Source organism: Marmota monax, unplaced genomic scaffold, assembly GCF_021218885.2.
Source record: "Marmota monax isolate L192 unplaced genomic scaffold, Marmota_monax_Labrador192_F-V1.1 WCK01_AAM20220418_F8-fsc00226, whole genome shotgun sequence".
Classification (NCBI taxonomy): Eukaryota; Metazoa; Chordata; class Mammalia; order Rodentia; family Sciuridae; genus Marmota; species Marmota monax.
Genome location: NW_026693142.1, coordinates 2225596 through 2239975, shown reverse-complemented (window position 1 = coordinate 2239975; position 14380 = coordinate 2225596). Strand labels below are relative to the sequence as shown.

Sequence of the window (14380 nt, the reverse complement as noted above, 5' to 3'; positions counted from 1 at the left end):
TTGCAATTACTTCATTATTATGTTTAAAGTATTTCTAACATACCATCATTTGAGGAGATATAATGGAAAGAGGGTGAGAATAAACTTGATGCCGTTTGCGAAGTATCTGGGAGACCCACTGTAGAAATGTACAATGGAATAGTTAAATTTTAGGTATTTAGGGCAAGAGAATAAAGAGATTCACTATAGGAAACAGTATGCATCTAATAAGAGAAAACTAAGACATAGAAGTGGAGGTTTATTCATCTTATGATAAAGATTTTATTCTGTTGTTGAATGTTGAAATAAATATTTAAAAAGGAGTAGAGATTTCAATAAGAATCTGGGAGGTCAACTTGCATAGACTAGCTAACTCCACATTTTAAAACACATTATTTTATGATTAACAAATCCATCAGAACAGATAAGAGGTAAAGAGCAAGCACTTTCTACTGCAGTATTTTGTGCCTGGAGATTTTTATGTATTGTTTTATAAAAAATCATGTGTAATTGTGCTCCACTTAGATTTAGCTTAAGAAAAATTAAGAACACCAGTATTTAAGTGTTGATAGCAAAACACTTTAAAACTAAATATAATTTGACTAAGATGGGGTTTAAGGACTAGATTTTCAAGAAAATACATGTGCTTTTGACTCAGGATAGGAGTACATCTCAGTAAATCCATCCTAAATTGAAACTATCAGAAGTTGAAGATACATTTAATCTACCAGACCTACCAAACATCCTCGCTTAGTAATAGAGTGCACTGCAGAGTGTCATTTGGTTAGCCACATGGTCTTGTGACTGGGAGCTGCAACTGGCTGCTGCTGGCTAGCATCACAGGAGAATTAGACTTCATGTGGCTAGCCTGGGAAAAGGTCACAATTCAAACTGTGGTGTCTTCTAAATGCATATTGCCATTGAACCATTGCAAAGCTGTAAAATCATGAGTCAAATCATTTTAAGTTGGAAACTGTACAGCAGTAATCACTCAGAGACGGGAGACAACACAGTGTCGCTTGGAGAAGACTTCTAGACTGCAGTGCAAAGAGAGGGAACCTGGTGGAGCTAATTGGTGTTCTGTGTTGAGGAGGAAAGGTGGAAGTTCAGAAAGACCAAGATAGCTAGAAGGTATCAGGCCAATACTGGAAAGCAAAGAGCTGCACAGAGATGAGTTGTGTTACACTTCCTGGAGTGTCCCTGAAGCCCACATGTAAAGCCTTGGTTCTCAGCTTGGTGCTATTAAGAGAGAAGGCTTAGTGGGAGGCTTTCAGGTCACTGGGGCCATGCCCTTGAAGAGGTAGTGAGGCCCGAGCTCCTTTCTCATCCTCTCTTTCTTGCCCTGGCTATGAGGTGAGAAGTTTTGCTTTGCCACATTACTCTATTCACTCAGCTAGCTTCGTGTACAAGAAACATGAAGAAAATTATACTATGGCTTATCATCAAATTGCTCAGAATCAGTAAAATCATGAGTCAAACCATTTTAAGTTGGGAATTGTCTGTACAGCAGTAATCACTCAAGAGATGGGAGACAACCCAGTGTTGCCTGGAGAGGACAGTACAGCTTATCATCAAATTGCTCAGAATCAGTGGCAAGGAGAAAATCTTAAAAGCACACAGTATTTGAATGTCAATTTATAGCACTAAATCCCTTATTAGAATAGAAAAAAAGGTTTCAAATAAGTTTCCATAAATTCTAGCTTAAGAAGATGTATTTTATATATATTAATAGAAAATAATACTCTGTATTTTAATAGAAAAAGGAGAACAATCAAAGAAGTAAAGGAAGAGGATTGAGGGGGAAGGGGCAGGGACAGAAAAAGGGAGGAAATTGGCATGAAATTGACCAAATTACACTATATACCTATATGGATGTACCATAGTAAGTTCTTCCTTTTTGTATAACCTATACAGCACTGATTAAAAAAAAATAAAACAATAAGTAAACAGAAGGAAGACCGGTAGAATAGAGGAAGGGGAACCGGGGGAGGGAAAGAAGTAGTACTGGGGACTGAAATGGAGCAAATTATATTCCATGCATGTATGATTATGTCAAAATCAACCCCACTATTATGCATAACTATAATGCATAACTATAATGCATTCATAAAATAAAAAAGAAAAAGAACAAATGAATGCTAAAGAATAAAGGAAATTTTAAAAAGAGGAGAAATCAGTGAAACAGAAAACAAAATTGATGAGATCAATAAAATTGATATATGATGCTAGGCTGATGAGCATAATTTTTTTTTTGAGTGATTATAAGAATTGACATTACTACAGATTCTACACCTATTGAAAGGATAATAAATGCATATGGTGAATATCTTTATGTTAGTAAATTCAGTAATTTAGAGAAATGAACAAATTCCTTGAGAGGAAAAAACTATTAAAACCTTTTCAAACATTGTGAGAGTGTTACACACATTCTTACAAATAAAACTCTAGGCCAAGAGGAACTCCCTTTCAGCTCTACCATGTGTTTAAGGAAGAAATAAAGACTGCACTTATATGTAGTCTTCCAGAAAGTGGAAGGTGAAGGAATCTTAACTCATTAAGCCAACATTACCATGGTACTAAAGCCTGACAAATACATTAAACATTACAGACCAGTATCCGTCATGAACACTGATGTATAAATTCTGGACAAAAATTTTATAAGATGAACAGCAGCATATAAGAAGGATAATATATTATGGCTTTTGAAAAACAAGTATAACTTAACCATATTTACATGCCAAAAAAAGAAGTCACAATACATTCAGAAAAAGCATAATGAAATTTGACATCTATTCCTGATAAAATCTCTCAGCTCACAGCATTTCTAAGGAATATATCATCCTCCCAAAAAGCAGCTGATGAAAAATTGGCACATAATATTAGCCAGTGGTGAAGGGATGGGCACTTTCTCTATGAGATCAAGAACAAGGCAGGTGTGCTCCCAATCAATTGTATTTGACATTGTTCTTGAAATCATACACAAGTTGGAAAAAAAATAAGTATCTACTGATAGATGATATGATCATATAGAAATTCTGTTGGAATCTGTTATAAAGAAGTTATTAAAGCCAACAAGTAAATCATGAAAAGTTGCAGGATATAAGATGAATATACAAAACACAATTGTATTTTTATATGTCAATGAGTCATTGGAAATTGAATTAAAAATCAATACCATTAAATATAGAAACATCAAAAATGGGAAATACTGGGCTAGGGTTGTGGCTCAGTGGTAGAGCACTTGCCTTGCATATGTGAGGAACTGGCTTCGATTCTTAGCACCACATATAGATAAATAAATAAAAAAAGGTCCATCAACAAATTAAAATATATATAAAAGTAAAGAGTTAAAAAGAGAAAAAAGTAGGAAATACTTAGGGATGTGTGAGATCTATATATTTTAAACTACAAAACATTGTTGAAAGAAAAGTGTGTTATGATCAATGAAGACATATACTGTGTTCACAGATTCCAAGATAGTTTTGTCAATTTGGCTACTGCAAGAGAGTACCATACACCAGGTGGCTTCAACAATACATTTATTTCTCACAGTTCTGGATACGGAGAGTCTGATATGGGGAGACCAGCTTGGTGAGGTTCTTGGTGAGGGCTCCTTCCTGTTTCACTGGTAGCCATTGTGTGTCCTTGCAAGGTGGAGAGCAGAAACAGAAAGCAAACCTGGTTCTGCTGCTGCTTGTAGAGGCACTGTCCCATCATAAGGATGGAACCCTTGTGATCTCAAGGGTATCCCCCAGGCCCTTACCCCAGATGTCATTACACTGAAAATCAAGGTTCCAATTTGTGAATTTGAGGGCACACATTCCATCCGTAACAATATTGCTAAGGTATCAGTTATGCCCAAGCTGATCTATAGATTGAACACAATGCCTGTCAAAATCCCAGCATGCTTTTGGATAAAAATTGATAAGTTGATCTAAAATTCAGATGGGAATATGGTGAACTTAGTATAGCCTTACAATTTTGAAAGAAAACAGGGTTGGAGGACTTACTACCTAACTTAAGAGACTCATTTTAAGTCTATGATAATCAAGATCACATGATAACAGCATAAAGAAAAATAGACCAACTCTGTAGAGTCCAAGAATAGATACACATATACATTATCAATTGGCTTTAAAAAAGGTACAAAGATAATTTAGTGGAAAAACAATCTTTAACAGAGTGGAACAATTGGATAATAATCACAGGCAAAAATGAACTTCAGTTCATACATGGCACCATATACAAAAAGTAACTCCCAAGATCATGGACTTAAATACAAATCCTAAAATAAAAAAATTGTAGAAGAAATCATGGAAGAAAGTCTTTGTGATATTGGACTAGATCATAATTTCTTGGATATCAAAATCATGATTCAGAAAAGAAAATTTTGATAAACTTGACTTTGTTAAATTTAATGAATTTTATTCTTTGTAAGACAAAAGAAAGGAAAACTTTTGTGAGAAAATACCTAGCAAATCCCATACCTGATAAAGGACTTGTATCCAGTGTATATAAAGAACTCATCAAACTCAGCAATAAGAAAGCAAACAACCAGGTCTAAAAATGGATAACAGACTTGAAGAGACATTCTACCAAAAAAAGACATCAGTGGCAAGTAAGGTCATGAACAGATGTTCACATCATTTTGAGGGGAAAGCAAATTAAAACAGCAGTGGCATGCCACCATGCATATGTTGAAAGGACTACAACTAAAAAAGACTCTCTTACATGTTTGGCAGGTGTGTAGGTGAACCTGAACTTCGCTAGTGGGAATGCGAAATGCAGCCACTATGTCAAACATTGTGGTGGTTATATAAGCTACATTCCTACAGCATGATCCAGCTATTCCATGCCTCATATTTACTCACAAGAAATGAAAGCATATATCTGCCACAGACAGGTGCATGAGTGTTTATAATAGCTTTATTTGTAGCAGCCACCAATTGGGAACAGCCTAAGTGCCCATTTACATGTGGCTGCAGTCCAGTAAATATTGGGTCTGACCCATGCTAAAGCAAATCAGTGTTGAAAAAATCTCAAAATAATTGTACTGGAATGCAGAAGATAAAAATGACTACAGAATGCATGGGTCCACTTACATAAAATTTTAGAAAATGTTTTTTAAAGTGTAAAATCAATGGCTGACTGGGGATAGGGGTGGGAGGAGAGTGGCATAAGGTATAGAAAAGTGGTGCTGGTGTTACTGGTGTGTTTTTATGCCTGCGCTTATCAAATTATATACTGTATATTAGGCCATTCGATGTTGTTACAACAAAATACCGTTGCTGGTACTTCATAAAGTAAAGAAGCATTTGGCTCACAGTTCTTGAGGTCCAAGATCATGGTTCTCCTGATCAGCCCCACCCTCAACACTGCTGCATCACCACAGAGAAGCTGAAAGAGGACCAGCTGTGTGCAGAGAGGGCCCAGTTATGGGGTGGGCACGCTCGCTCGCACGCTCGCTCTCTCTCTCTCTCTTTAAATACTTATTTGTTTTTTAGTTGTAGCTGGACACAATACCTTTATTTATTTATTTTTATGTGGTGCTGAGGATCGAGCCTCGGGACTTGCATGTGCTAGGTAGGCGCTCTACTGCTGAGCCACAACCCCAGCCCAAGGGTGGGCTGTCTTTATAACAGCTGCCCTCAAGAAATTTCTTACATGAGTGCATCCTGTGAGATGAGCATTCATCCTGTCTCCAGGGCAGACCCTCTCCTCCTAGCCTCTACCCCTTGAAGGTTCTGCCGCCTCAACTTGGCCACACTGGAGACCAAGTTTGCTGCACATGAGCCTTCAGGGCAGGACACAAACTGTAAGCCCTAGGTGCACTTGTGTAGTTTATTTTATGTTAGTTATAGCTAAATAAAGTTGAGAAAATTAGTCTTTCATTTTTTGCATACATTGTGCTTTGATTTTGCAATGATAATTGAGAGTTAATTCTGAGATCATCCCCTTAGTTTGGTTTGTGAGCTTTTCCTAGAGGGTGATTCCTTGTTAGTGGTTAGCTGTATAGGATGTATCTTCCAAGTGATTCCCTGTAACTGATTCTTTGGAACTGGAGTGGACACATGGGAATCAAAAATGAGGAAGAGAAGTGGTGTGTATCTCTTGGAACTTAGATCTAGAGACATATAGTGATAAAAGTGTAGACATCTGTAAAGAATTGGGAGTTATAGGAAATGATGGAATTTATTTTGCCTAAAATCATGTCAGCAAATCAGATAGTGGAGCAGCTTTCTCTCTGCTCTGGGCAGGGCACCTTTTTGATGAACTGTGAATTGAGGACCTGGCTCGAGAGGAGACATCAGTCAGTGCCTGGCACATCCAGCACAGGGCTGCTGTTAGGTTGTAACAGGTGATGGGTTATTTTCTTCTATAGTTTTCTGAAAGGACTGTGTGACATACAATTGGATTAAAGCTATCTCATGTAAATTGAATATAATCTTTGACATGAAGATGTTTTATCTTTTACAACAATGTTACAATGATTTAAAACCAGCCTTTGTGTTTTGTACCATGACTGAATAAAGCAACACATTAACAATCACAGTTCTCCAGCCTACAAAAGAATACCCACTTTGTATGTAATAGTTCACATAATACTAATTATCACCTTATGTATTTGGAATAACTTATTTAGAAACCCTGAAGAAGATAAAATGCTGTTGAGCAGTTAAAATAGAGGTCAGAGACCATGCTCTAAAGTTTATGAACTGGACCTGGAGGGCACAGTTTGGAATCAGGTCCATTTATTCTTACTTTAGATAAAGTGCTAATGAAGTTTACCTCTTTGTATAAGGGAGGGGGAAAATGTGGATGGTCAAATGCAGATTGTTAGTAAGAGCAGTGGATGTAGCTGGCAGAATGGGCGGTGAACCGCAAGCCTGGGTACTCTGAGGGAGAGCAGTTGGCAGAGGAGCTGATAGTGCTACATACTAGTAGCCTCTGTGAAGTCACGGGTAACAAAAGCATTAAGTCACTAAGTGCTCATTTTGTGACAGACATTGTGCTGGTTCTCGTACATGCATTATTTCATCTGATAATTAACAGCTACAGACGTGGCATTATGCCTTGTTTTATAGATGAAGAACCTGTGCCTCAGCAAGGTTGTCACATGAAGTGCAGACAGGACGTGGGCCAAGTCTTTGAAGAGAGTGTGTGTGTGTGTAGCCCTTGTCTGGTTATTGACACAATAAAATGATTGGCTCTTATTTTTGAAACAGTGTTTTGCTGTGTTGCCTAGGCCAGTCTTGAACTTGTGAGCCTAAGGAGCTGGCACTACAGGTTGCACCATTATGCCCAGCTTAGCTTAAAAATTTATTTTTATTTTTATTTTATTTTATTTTTTTTAGAGAGAGAGAGGGGAGAGAGAGAATATTTTTAAATATTTATTTCTTTTCGGCGGACACAACATCTTTCTTTGCATGTGGTGCTGAGAATCGAACCCGGGCCGCACGAATGCCAGGCGAGCGCGCTACCACTTGAGCCACATCCCCAGCCCCCCAATTTTTTTTTAAAGGATCAGAATGTATAGAACAATTCTAATTTAAAAAGTTCAAATTAGTTTTTCCACTAAAAGATATTAAGCCATTGCTTTCTAAGAATTTTCGTAAAACATTTTATTTCTTACAAAGATAAATGGGTATTATAAATTCATAAAAATCTGTACAGACTTTTGGATAGGAAATTATAAATTGCTTTTATTGTGTTACTTTATGTAGAAAAAAAGTGAATCAATCTAGATAAGCTGTGCAAGTGCTAAGTTAATTATTGTCTTCCACACTATTCCAGCTAAAGAGCAGAGCAATTCTAGAGCATGCACACTAATTTCATACTGGGTGGCTGGGGAACGGCGTGCTGAGGCTCACCCTCTTCCCTGGAGCATGTGTGCAGCCTTGTGAGCAGAGGTGCTGGCTTATCATTGTGCCTCAGTGCTGTGACCACTGCCGTGAGTGGAGCGGAAAGAACGCAGGCTCTTGTTTCTCTAAGCCTCAGATTACAGCTGCATGTGGTGCACTGGATTTACACTGAAATGATAATTTGCATAATTTCTATCTTTGCTTTGATTTTACAAACTTTTGTAAGGGTGATAGCCATTATTTTAAGACTCAATTTAAAATTCTAGTGTTTTATCTATTAAAAAAAATAGAAGATACTGAGCCACTCTGCCAATGACATACCTAAAGGTCTTTCTAAATCTATTCTTATTTTAGTTGCTGCCTTTTGTTGTGACATTATAAAGGACTGCAGAATGTCCCCAAAAGGGCAACCACCACATGAGCTTGCTGCTTCTGTGACCTCTTTTTCCCCACTTGGAGTCGTTCACTGGCACTTCTGTGATGTAGTGGTTCTAAAGTCCCGGGCAGAGAGTCAGCTCTGCCAGTTGCAGGCTCTGTAGCCTTGGCAAATGAGGTGGCCACCCCTGTCCACTTTGAGTAGCAGTGCTGCTGGCCTCAGGGACTGCTGTGAAGAGCAGACGAACGTGTAGAAGGTCTGCAAATCACTTAGAATGGTGCGTGGCACATCAGCCTCAGTCAATGCTAGTTATTATTTTCGGGGTTTTATGAGGCTTAAATTAAATGGGATTATACATGTAAAATGATTAGCAGAGTGTCTGGCATTTATTAAGTGCTCAGTAGATGCTAGTGGCTCTAATTTAAATATTCTGGTGCCTACATGTCTATAGACGTGTGCCTTTGGATCTCTGCATGTCATATTTTTAGTTAATTTATTTTAGGGCACTAGAAAAAAGAAACTAGTTTCTATATTGGCCTTTCTCAGTAGGTACAAGTTACAAAGTTAAAGTTTAACAAATATGCAATTACTTTCTGATTTCTAAGTTTAAATTATTTGTTATTTCAAGTTTATATTTACTTTTAGTATTAAAAGGTATACATGTTGATTAACATCACCATTTAGTGAAATTTCAAAAGGCCTGTCAATATCTAACCTGAGTTTCCTCTTCTTTTGTTATCTTCTTTACAGGTTTGTGGAATCTTGCGTCTCTCTTTTCCAACCTTTGTTTATTTGTGTTGATGCCCTTTGCATTTTTCTTTCTGGAATCAGAAGGATTTGCTGGCCTGAAAAAGGTAAGTAAATTGAATTTTGGAATTAAGAAGTAAATGTCGGGCTGGGATTGTGGCTCAGCGGTAGAACGCTTGCCTCAAGAGTGCGAGACCCTGGGTTCGATCCTCAGCACCACATAAAAAAATAAACAAACAAAATAAAGGTATTGTGTACAACTAAAAAATAAACATTAAAAAAAGAAGTAAATGTCATTTATGTTGAACTGAAGATCAAACAAGCATTTGAATAGAATATAAAAAGTTTAATAAATAATATTAAAACCACATTTTAGCAATAATAGTAATATTGCACATTGAATCATTTTGTATGTTTATGGGGAAAGTTCTCCATCAATCCTGTATATGTTTGTGCTGTGCATTACTCTAGTGGAGTATTCCTTTGGAATAGATAAACCTATAGGGTTAGTGTTACTGTGTTACTGCTTTCTTAGGTAATCTCATTCAATTTTAGAGCTTGATATGAGATTCTAAAAATCCTAAAATACATCTTGATGTAAAAGTTATCTCACATACAATATTTTCAGGGTAGTAGCACATTATAAAATCGGATATGCTTTATTAGGTAGTCAAATTCCCAGGATACCAAGAGTAACTAATCTTAGGTAAATGTGGAAGGCTTAGAAGTGGGCAAACTGGGAAATGTCTCAGGAACTTCTTAAACTAATCAAGACTTTAAAAGAGGCAGTACTTTAGTCTATCCTTGAAGATAGTATTTTCCAAATTTTTTTTTATTTATTCTTTTTAGTTATATATAACAGCAGAATGTATTTTGACATTCCCATTCTTTTTTAAATTTAATTTTATTTTTTTAAATTTCCCCTTCTTGTGGTTGTGCATGGTGTGGAGTTACACTGGTGATGTATTCATATATGAGTACAGGAAAGTGATGTCTGATTCATTCTACTGTCTTTCCTATTCCTGTCCCCCCTCCCTTCCCTTAATTCCCCTTTGTCTAATCCAATAAACTTCTTTCTCTGCTCCCACCTTATTATGTGGTTAGCATCTGTACATCAGAGAGAACATTCAGCTTTTGTTTTTTTGGGGATTGGCTTATTTCACTTATCATGGTAGTCTCCAGTTCCATCCATTTACCGGCAAATACCATAATTTCATTCCTTATGGCTGAGTAATATTTCATTGTGTTTATATACCACATTTCTTTGAATACAGTATTTTAAAGAAAAAGAAACTAGGTTCTATTTATAACCTATGCAGTTCTTTGTCATAAATTTTTGGAATATAATGTAAATGCAAAGATTTAAGTACATTAATACCTTTTAAATGATTTTTAAACTTGCAAAATGAGACTAGTGTTACAGTTTAGCATGTTTTGCCTTTCTGACTTTTAGTTCCATTCAGTATGTTGTGGTGGCATACAGAATGAAATGTGCCTGTATATCTTATTATTGAATGATAGTATAATGCTAATTCAGAAAATTTGGCTTGGGAAATTGTAAACTGCATGTGAATTGTTATTACTTTTCATCTTGTATAACTCTGTGTGGGATCATAGAGGTGAAATTATTTAACCATTTGATAGCTCTTCTGACTTTAAACCTTAAATAACCATACATTTTAAAGATGCAGTGCATCACTGGGGTGATGATCACAGTGCTGTTCCCATGGACTCACGGGAACAGCTGTCTGGCTGTTATCCCATAGGTGAACGTGTTGCAGCTAGCTGAAAAGGAACAGCTAGCTTCTTATTTAATGAAGGTTCCGAGATAAGAATGAATGAAGGAATGTGTTTGGCAGTCAAGCCTCACATTGAGAAAACTGGCTTTTGTATGTTGGACATTTTTTAATCCTGTTATATTATTAAGATTGGCAATTAAATTTATATACTGTTAAGAATTGTATTCTTTCAACTTAGAAAGCTGTTTGCTGGTTTATATTTTCTTGAAGAAATAATACAAAATATTATTGCTGAAAGGGATTTAGTTCAAACTCTTCTTCTATAAGGAGAAAACTGATATTAAATTGTATCAAATTGTCTATGAGCCATCCATGTAAAATAGCACAATTAGAACAGAATATCTAGGGATGTCTGACCTTCCCCAGGTCGGTGTTCTTCACAGTCAGCACTCTGGAGAGCACAAGAAAAGCCAGTAGGAAGACGAGGTGGCCGAGGACAGAACATGAATGTGAAACACTGTCAGAAGAGAGGCGCAAGGAAGAGTTCTGACACTGTCAGCTAGTGTGAGGAAAATGGGGTGACCATCTGGAAGCCAAGGGACACAGAGTTCCAGGAGATGCTTACCACCAAAGTGAAACTAAAAAGAATGAACAGAAGAAAAGGGGCATTGGAGACTATTGAAACGGTGGGCTTCTGTAGCATCTTGAAGTTTGGAGGTAGAGCTTTTGATGGACATTTATTCCAAGAGTTTTATGAAGTAGTCTACTACTAGTTAGTGGTTATTGAAGGCATTAGCAATCCTCTAACTACTAGTTAGTATTATAGGAAATTTCTAGGGACACAAAGAAATGGGTCTCCTGCTTCCAAGGAAACATGGAGAACTTACAGTTGCAAACCAGATGAACTTATTACAGTTTGATGAACTTATTCATGAGGTGCTAAGGAAGAGGCTGAAAGAAATGGTTATCTTGTTCTGCTGTGCACTAGGGGCAGGCTGTGAGGAGGAGGCCAGCTGGGATTGAGCTGGGATCTGATCCACCAGCAGTATTTGCTAGAGTGTGATGTTCCAGGCTTGAGCCATTGCCTGGAACTCTAATGGAATTGAGGGAAATGGTTGGTACCTAGATGTGAACCATGAACAGTCAAGATGCACAAGTAGCCCTCAGGGTCAGGTTCTGGAAGCACTGATCCTCTGCCAGGCAGTTTGGATTCTGTGCTGTAGACAACAGCGAACTGGCGTTTTCCCATGAGGATTTTTGCATCTATCATTTCATTTAAGTGAATCACACATTTTAAAGTTTCCGCATATGTCACAAAGGAAAGGAGCATCAGGGAGCACATGGGCCAGGGAGTGCTTGGCACTGAGTTTTGTAGAAATATCATATGCATCCAGCTCTGCTCAATAGAACATTTTGGTCTGTGTCACAAAAACTGCCTGTTGGTGTTTGCTTTATGCATGAAAGCTCTGCCTCTTCCTGATACTGCCTCTTTGCAGTGTTCCCCAATGCAAGAAACAACTGGAACTGCTCAGTGTTAAATATGTCCGTGTTTGGTGTTGTAGAACTATCTACCTGGTGTTCTTTATGAAATTCTAATTGTTAGCTAGGTAATTTTTCAAAATAGCATGTGACGTGGACAGACCATTCCACCCTTCTTGTGAACTGACTATCTAGAAAGGGGACTTGGCTACCTCTAAGTGCCCAGCCAGTCAGGGAAGGGACTCGGCTCTGTGTGGTAAACCAGTCAGCCAGGGAAGTAACATGATTGCATTTGATGAAGCAGATCAGCAACACACTGTAGGCTTTAAAAAAAACTCTGTCGTTACTTTTCTCCTGTGCCCCTTTATAGACTTAAGATCAAAAGGGAGAATCAGCTGAACAAGGATCCAAGAGATAGAGGTATTTTACGACCACATTTGTACACAGTTGTATAGTTCTTCCCTTTGAATTTTTTTCCTTTTTTTACTCCTAGTTTCTCTATTCATGATTAAAAGAACATTCTTTCTCCAAAACACAAATTTGACTGTGTTCATCTGTTAAAACCCTTCAAGGGCCTCCAGTGTACTTCATGACCTCATATGGGACTGAAGTGTTGAATGTTTGTGTGATACAGTTGTGATTATCAGACAGGTAATTCCCAGACCCACTGAAGGATTTAAAAAGGGGGCAGTTAGAGCCCTGATGATTATCACTGATCCAACTTGGGAAGATTGGAATGAATAGGTGCTATGGTGACCAATTTAAACGTTTTGTTTCTCATACTAGTAAAGAGGGGTAGTAAGGGGGTTGCGGCCTGAAGGCAGAGGACTGTCAAGTGGGGAGTCTGAACGTATGGGCATGCCCAAGGGCAGGGGCCAGGGAAGAAAGAGGGAGGGCACAAAGGTAAGGAAGTGGGCTTTAGAGACAGCTGCCTGGGCATGTTACTTCATCTGAATCTCAGGTGTTCTTTCTGTAAGATGGCTACAATAAAGATACTTACCTTACTGTATTATTTTCATGATTATATAAGACAAGATTGTTCATGTAGAGCATAGAGCCCAGGACTGCATTTAAAGTAATTGTAAATGTTAACTATTATTAAACCACCACTGTCTTCATGGTAGTCTGTAAATACACTCAAGCAATAAATATTGTTATTTATTCTTTACTTATTAATATTACTTATAATATTAATGTTATTTGGGATTCAGAAAGAAACCAAATACAGTAGAGTCAGCTGTTAATTATTCACATGTTATTATCATGAGCAGTTCTAAAATTCCAAATTGTTTTTCACATTTTGAAATAGCATTGACTAAAGCAGAATAAATCAGTTTTAGCGTTAAAGGTAGTATACTTCGGAAAAAAAGCCTTCTTGAAGCTACAGTACATTTTAGACCCTAGTAGAAATGTTTTAGAAAGCTTTAAACTTAGGTGATCAGGTCATGCTATTTTAAAATGCTCTTTTTTTTTTTTTAAGTTTTGAAACCAATTACTTGAAAGTTGCAGGGGTTATTAGCATTTTAAGTCTCAGTGTGTGTGTTGAAATGCTAGGTGTCTTTCTGCAGCATAGAATTATTTGGTGTTTCCTTGTGCAGCTCTGGATGTTGCTCCAGATGCTCTTGGCAGGCACTGTGGCTGTATTAGAACTACAAACTTTGCTGCTTTATTGATGTTAATGTTATTATCATCGGCCACAGTCACAAAGTGTTTGAATTGTCTAATAAGTATTCATATATGTTCCTAAAAGGTGTTTATCATTGGTTACCTTTGACATACTCATTTCTGATTGGTACTGAAGAAGGTAGAACATTTCTAATGGCAGATGCTGCCCAATAATTTGAGTCCTGATGAACTTGTATTATGGTTAAGTTAAATTTCCTTTTTTTCCTCCATGACCACCCTCCTGGTTTTGTTTTACTATGTCTAGTCTGGTGTATTCCCTAAGTGGCACATGGCCCACCATACTCCCATGGAGTCCCTGGGCGATGGATTTTAAAGCAGCTCCTTGCATATTGCCCCGAGATGCGGAAATTGGCCACTGGCCATGGGGCGGATGCAGAGCTTGAATTGAAAATCAAATTAAGCAGAATTCTCTACTTAGTTTTTAATTAAGCCACTATGTTAATTCAAACAGGACATTTTAGGCCTGGGGGTTGACCATGTCCTTTTAAGGCCCTTAAATAGCCTTTCTTCTT

At 37.5% G+C, this 14380-nt stretch overlaps 1 protein-coding gene across 17 annotated transcripts in view; it reads left to right on the top strand.

The window, feature by feature from the left end:
• Lmbr1 (limb development membrane protein 1) overlaps positions 1 to 14380 on the top strand; it is a 160039-nt gene that overhangs the window by 60154 nt on the left and 85505 nt on the right. For all 17 annotated transcript variants that reach the window (XR_009227878.1, XR_009227877.1, XR_009227884.1 and 14 more), the window contains one exon: positions 8968 to 9071. Coding sequence is in view for 9 of the 17 variants with exons in the window: in XM_058582860.1 (XP_058438843.1) it covers positions 8968 to 9071 (104 nt within the window). In the remaining 8 variants the exon portion in view is untranslated. The remainder of the gene's footprint in view (positions 1 to 8967; positions 9072 to 14380) is intronic.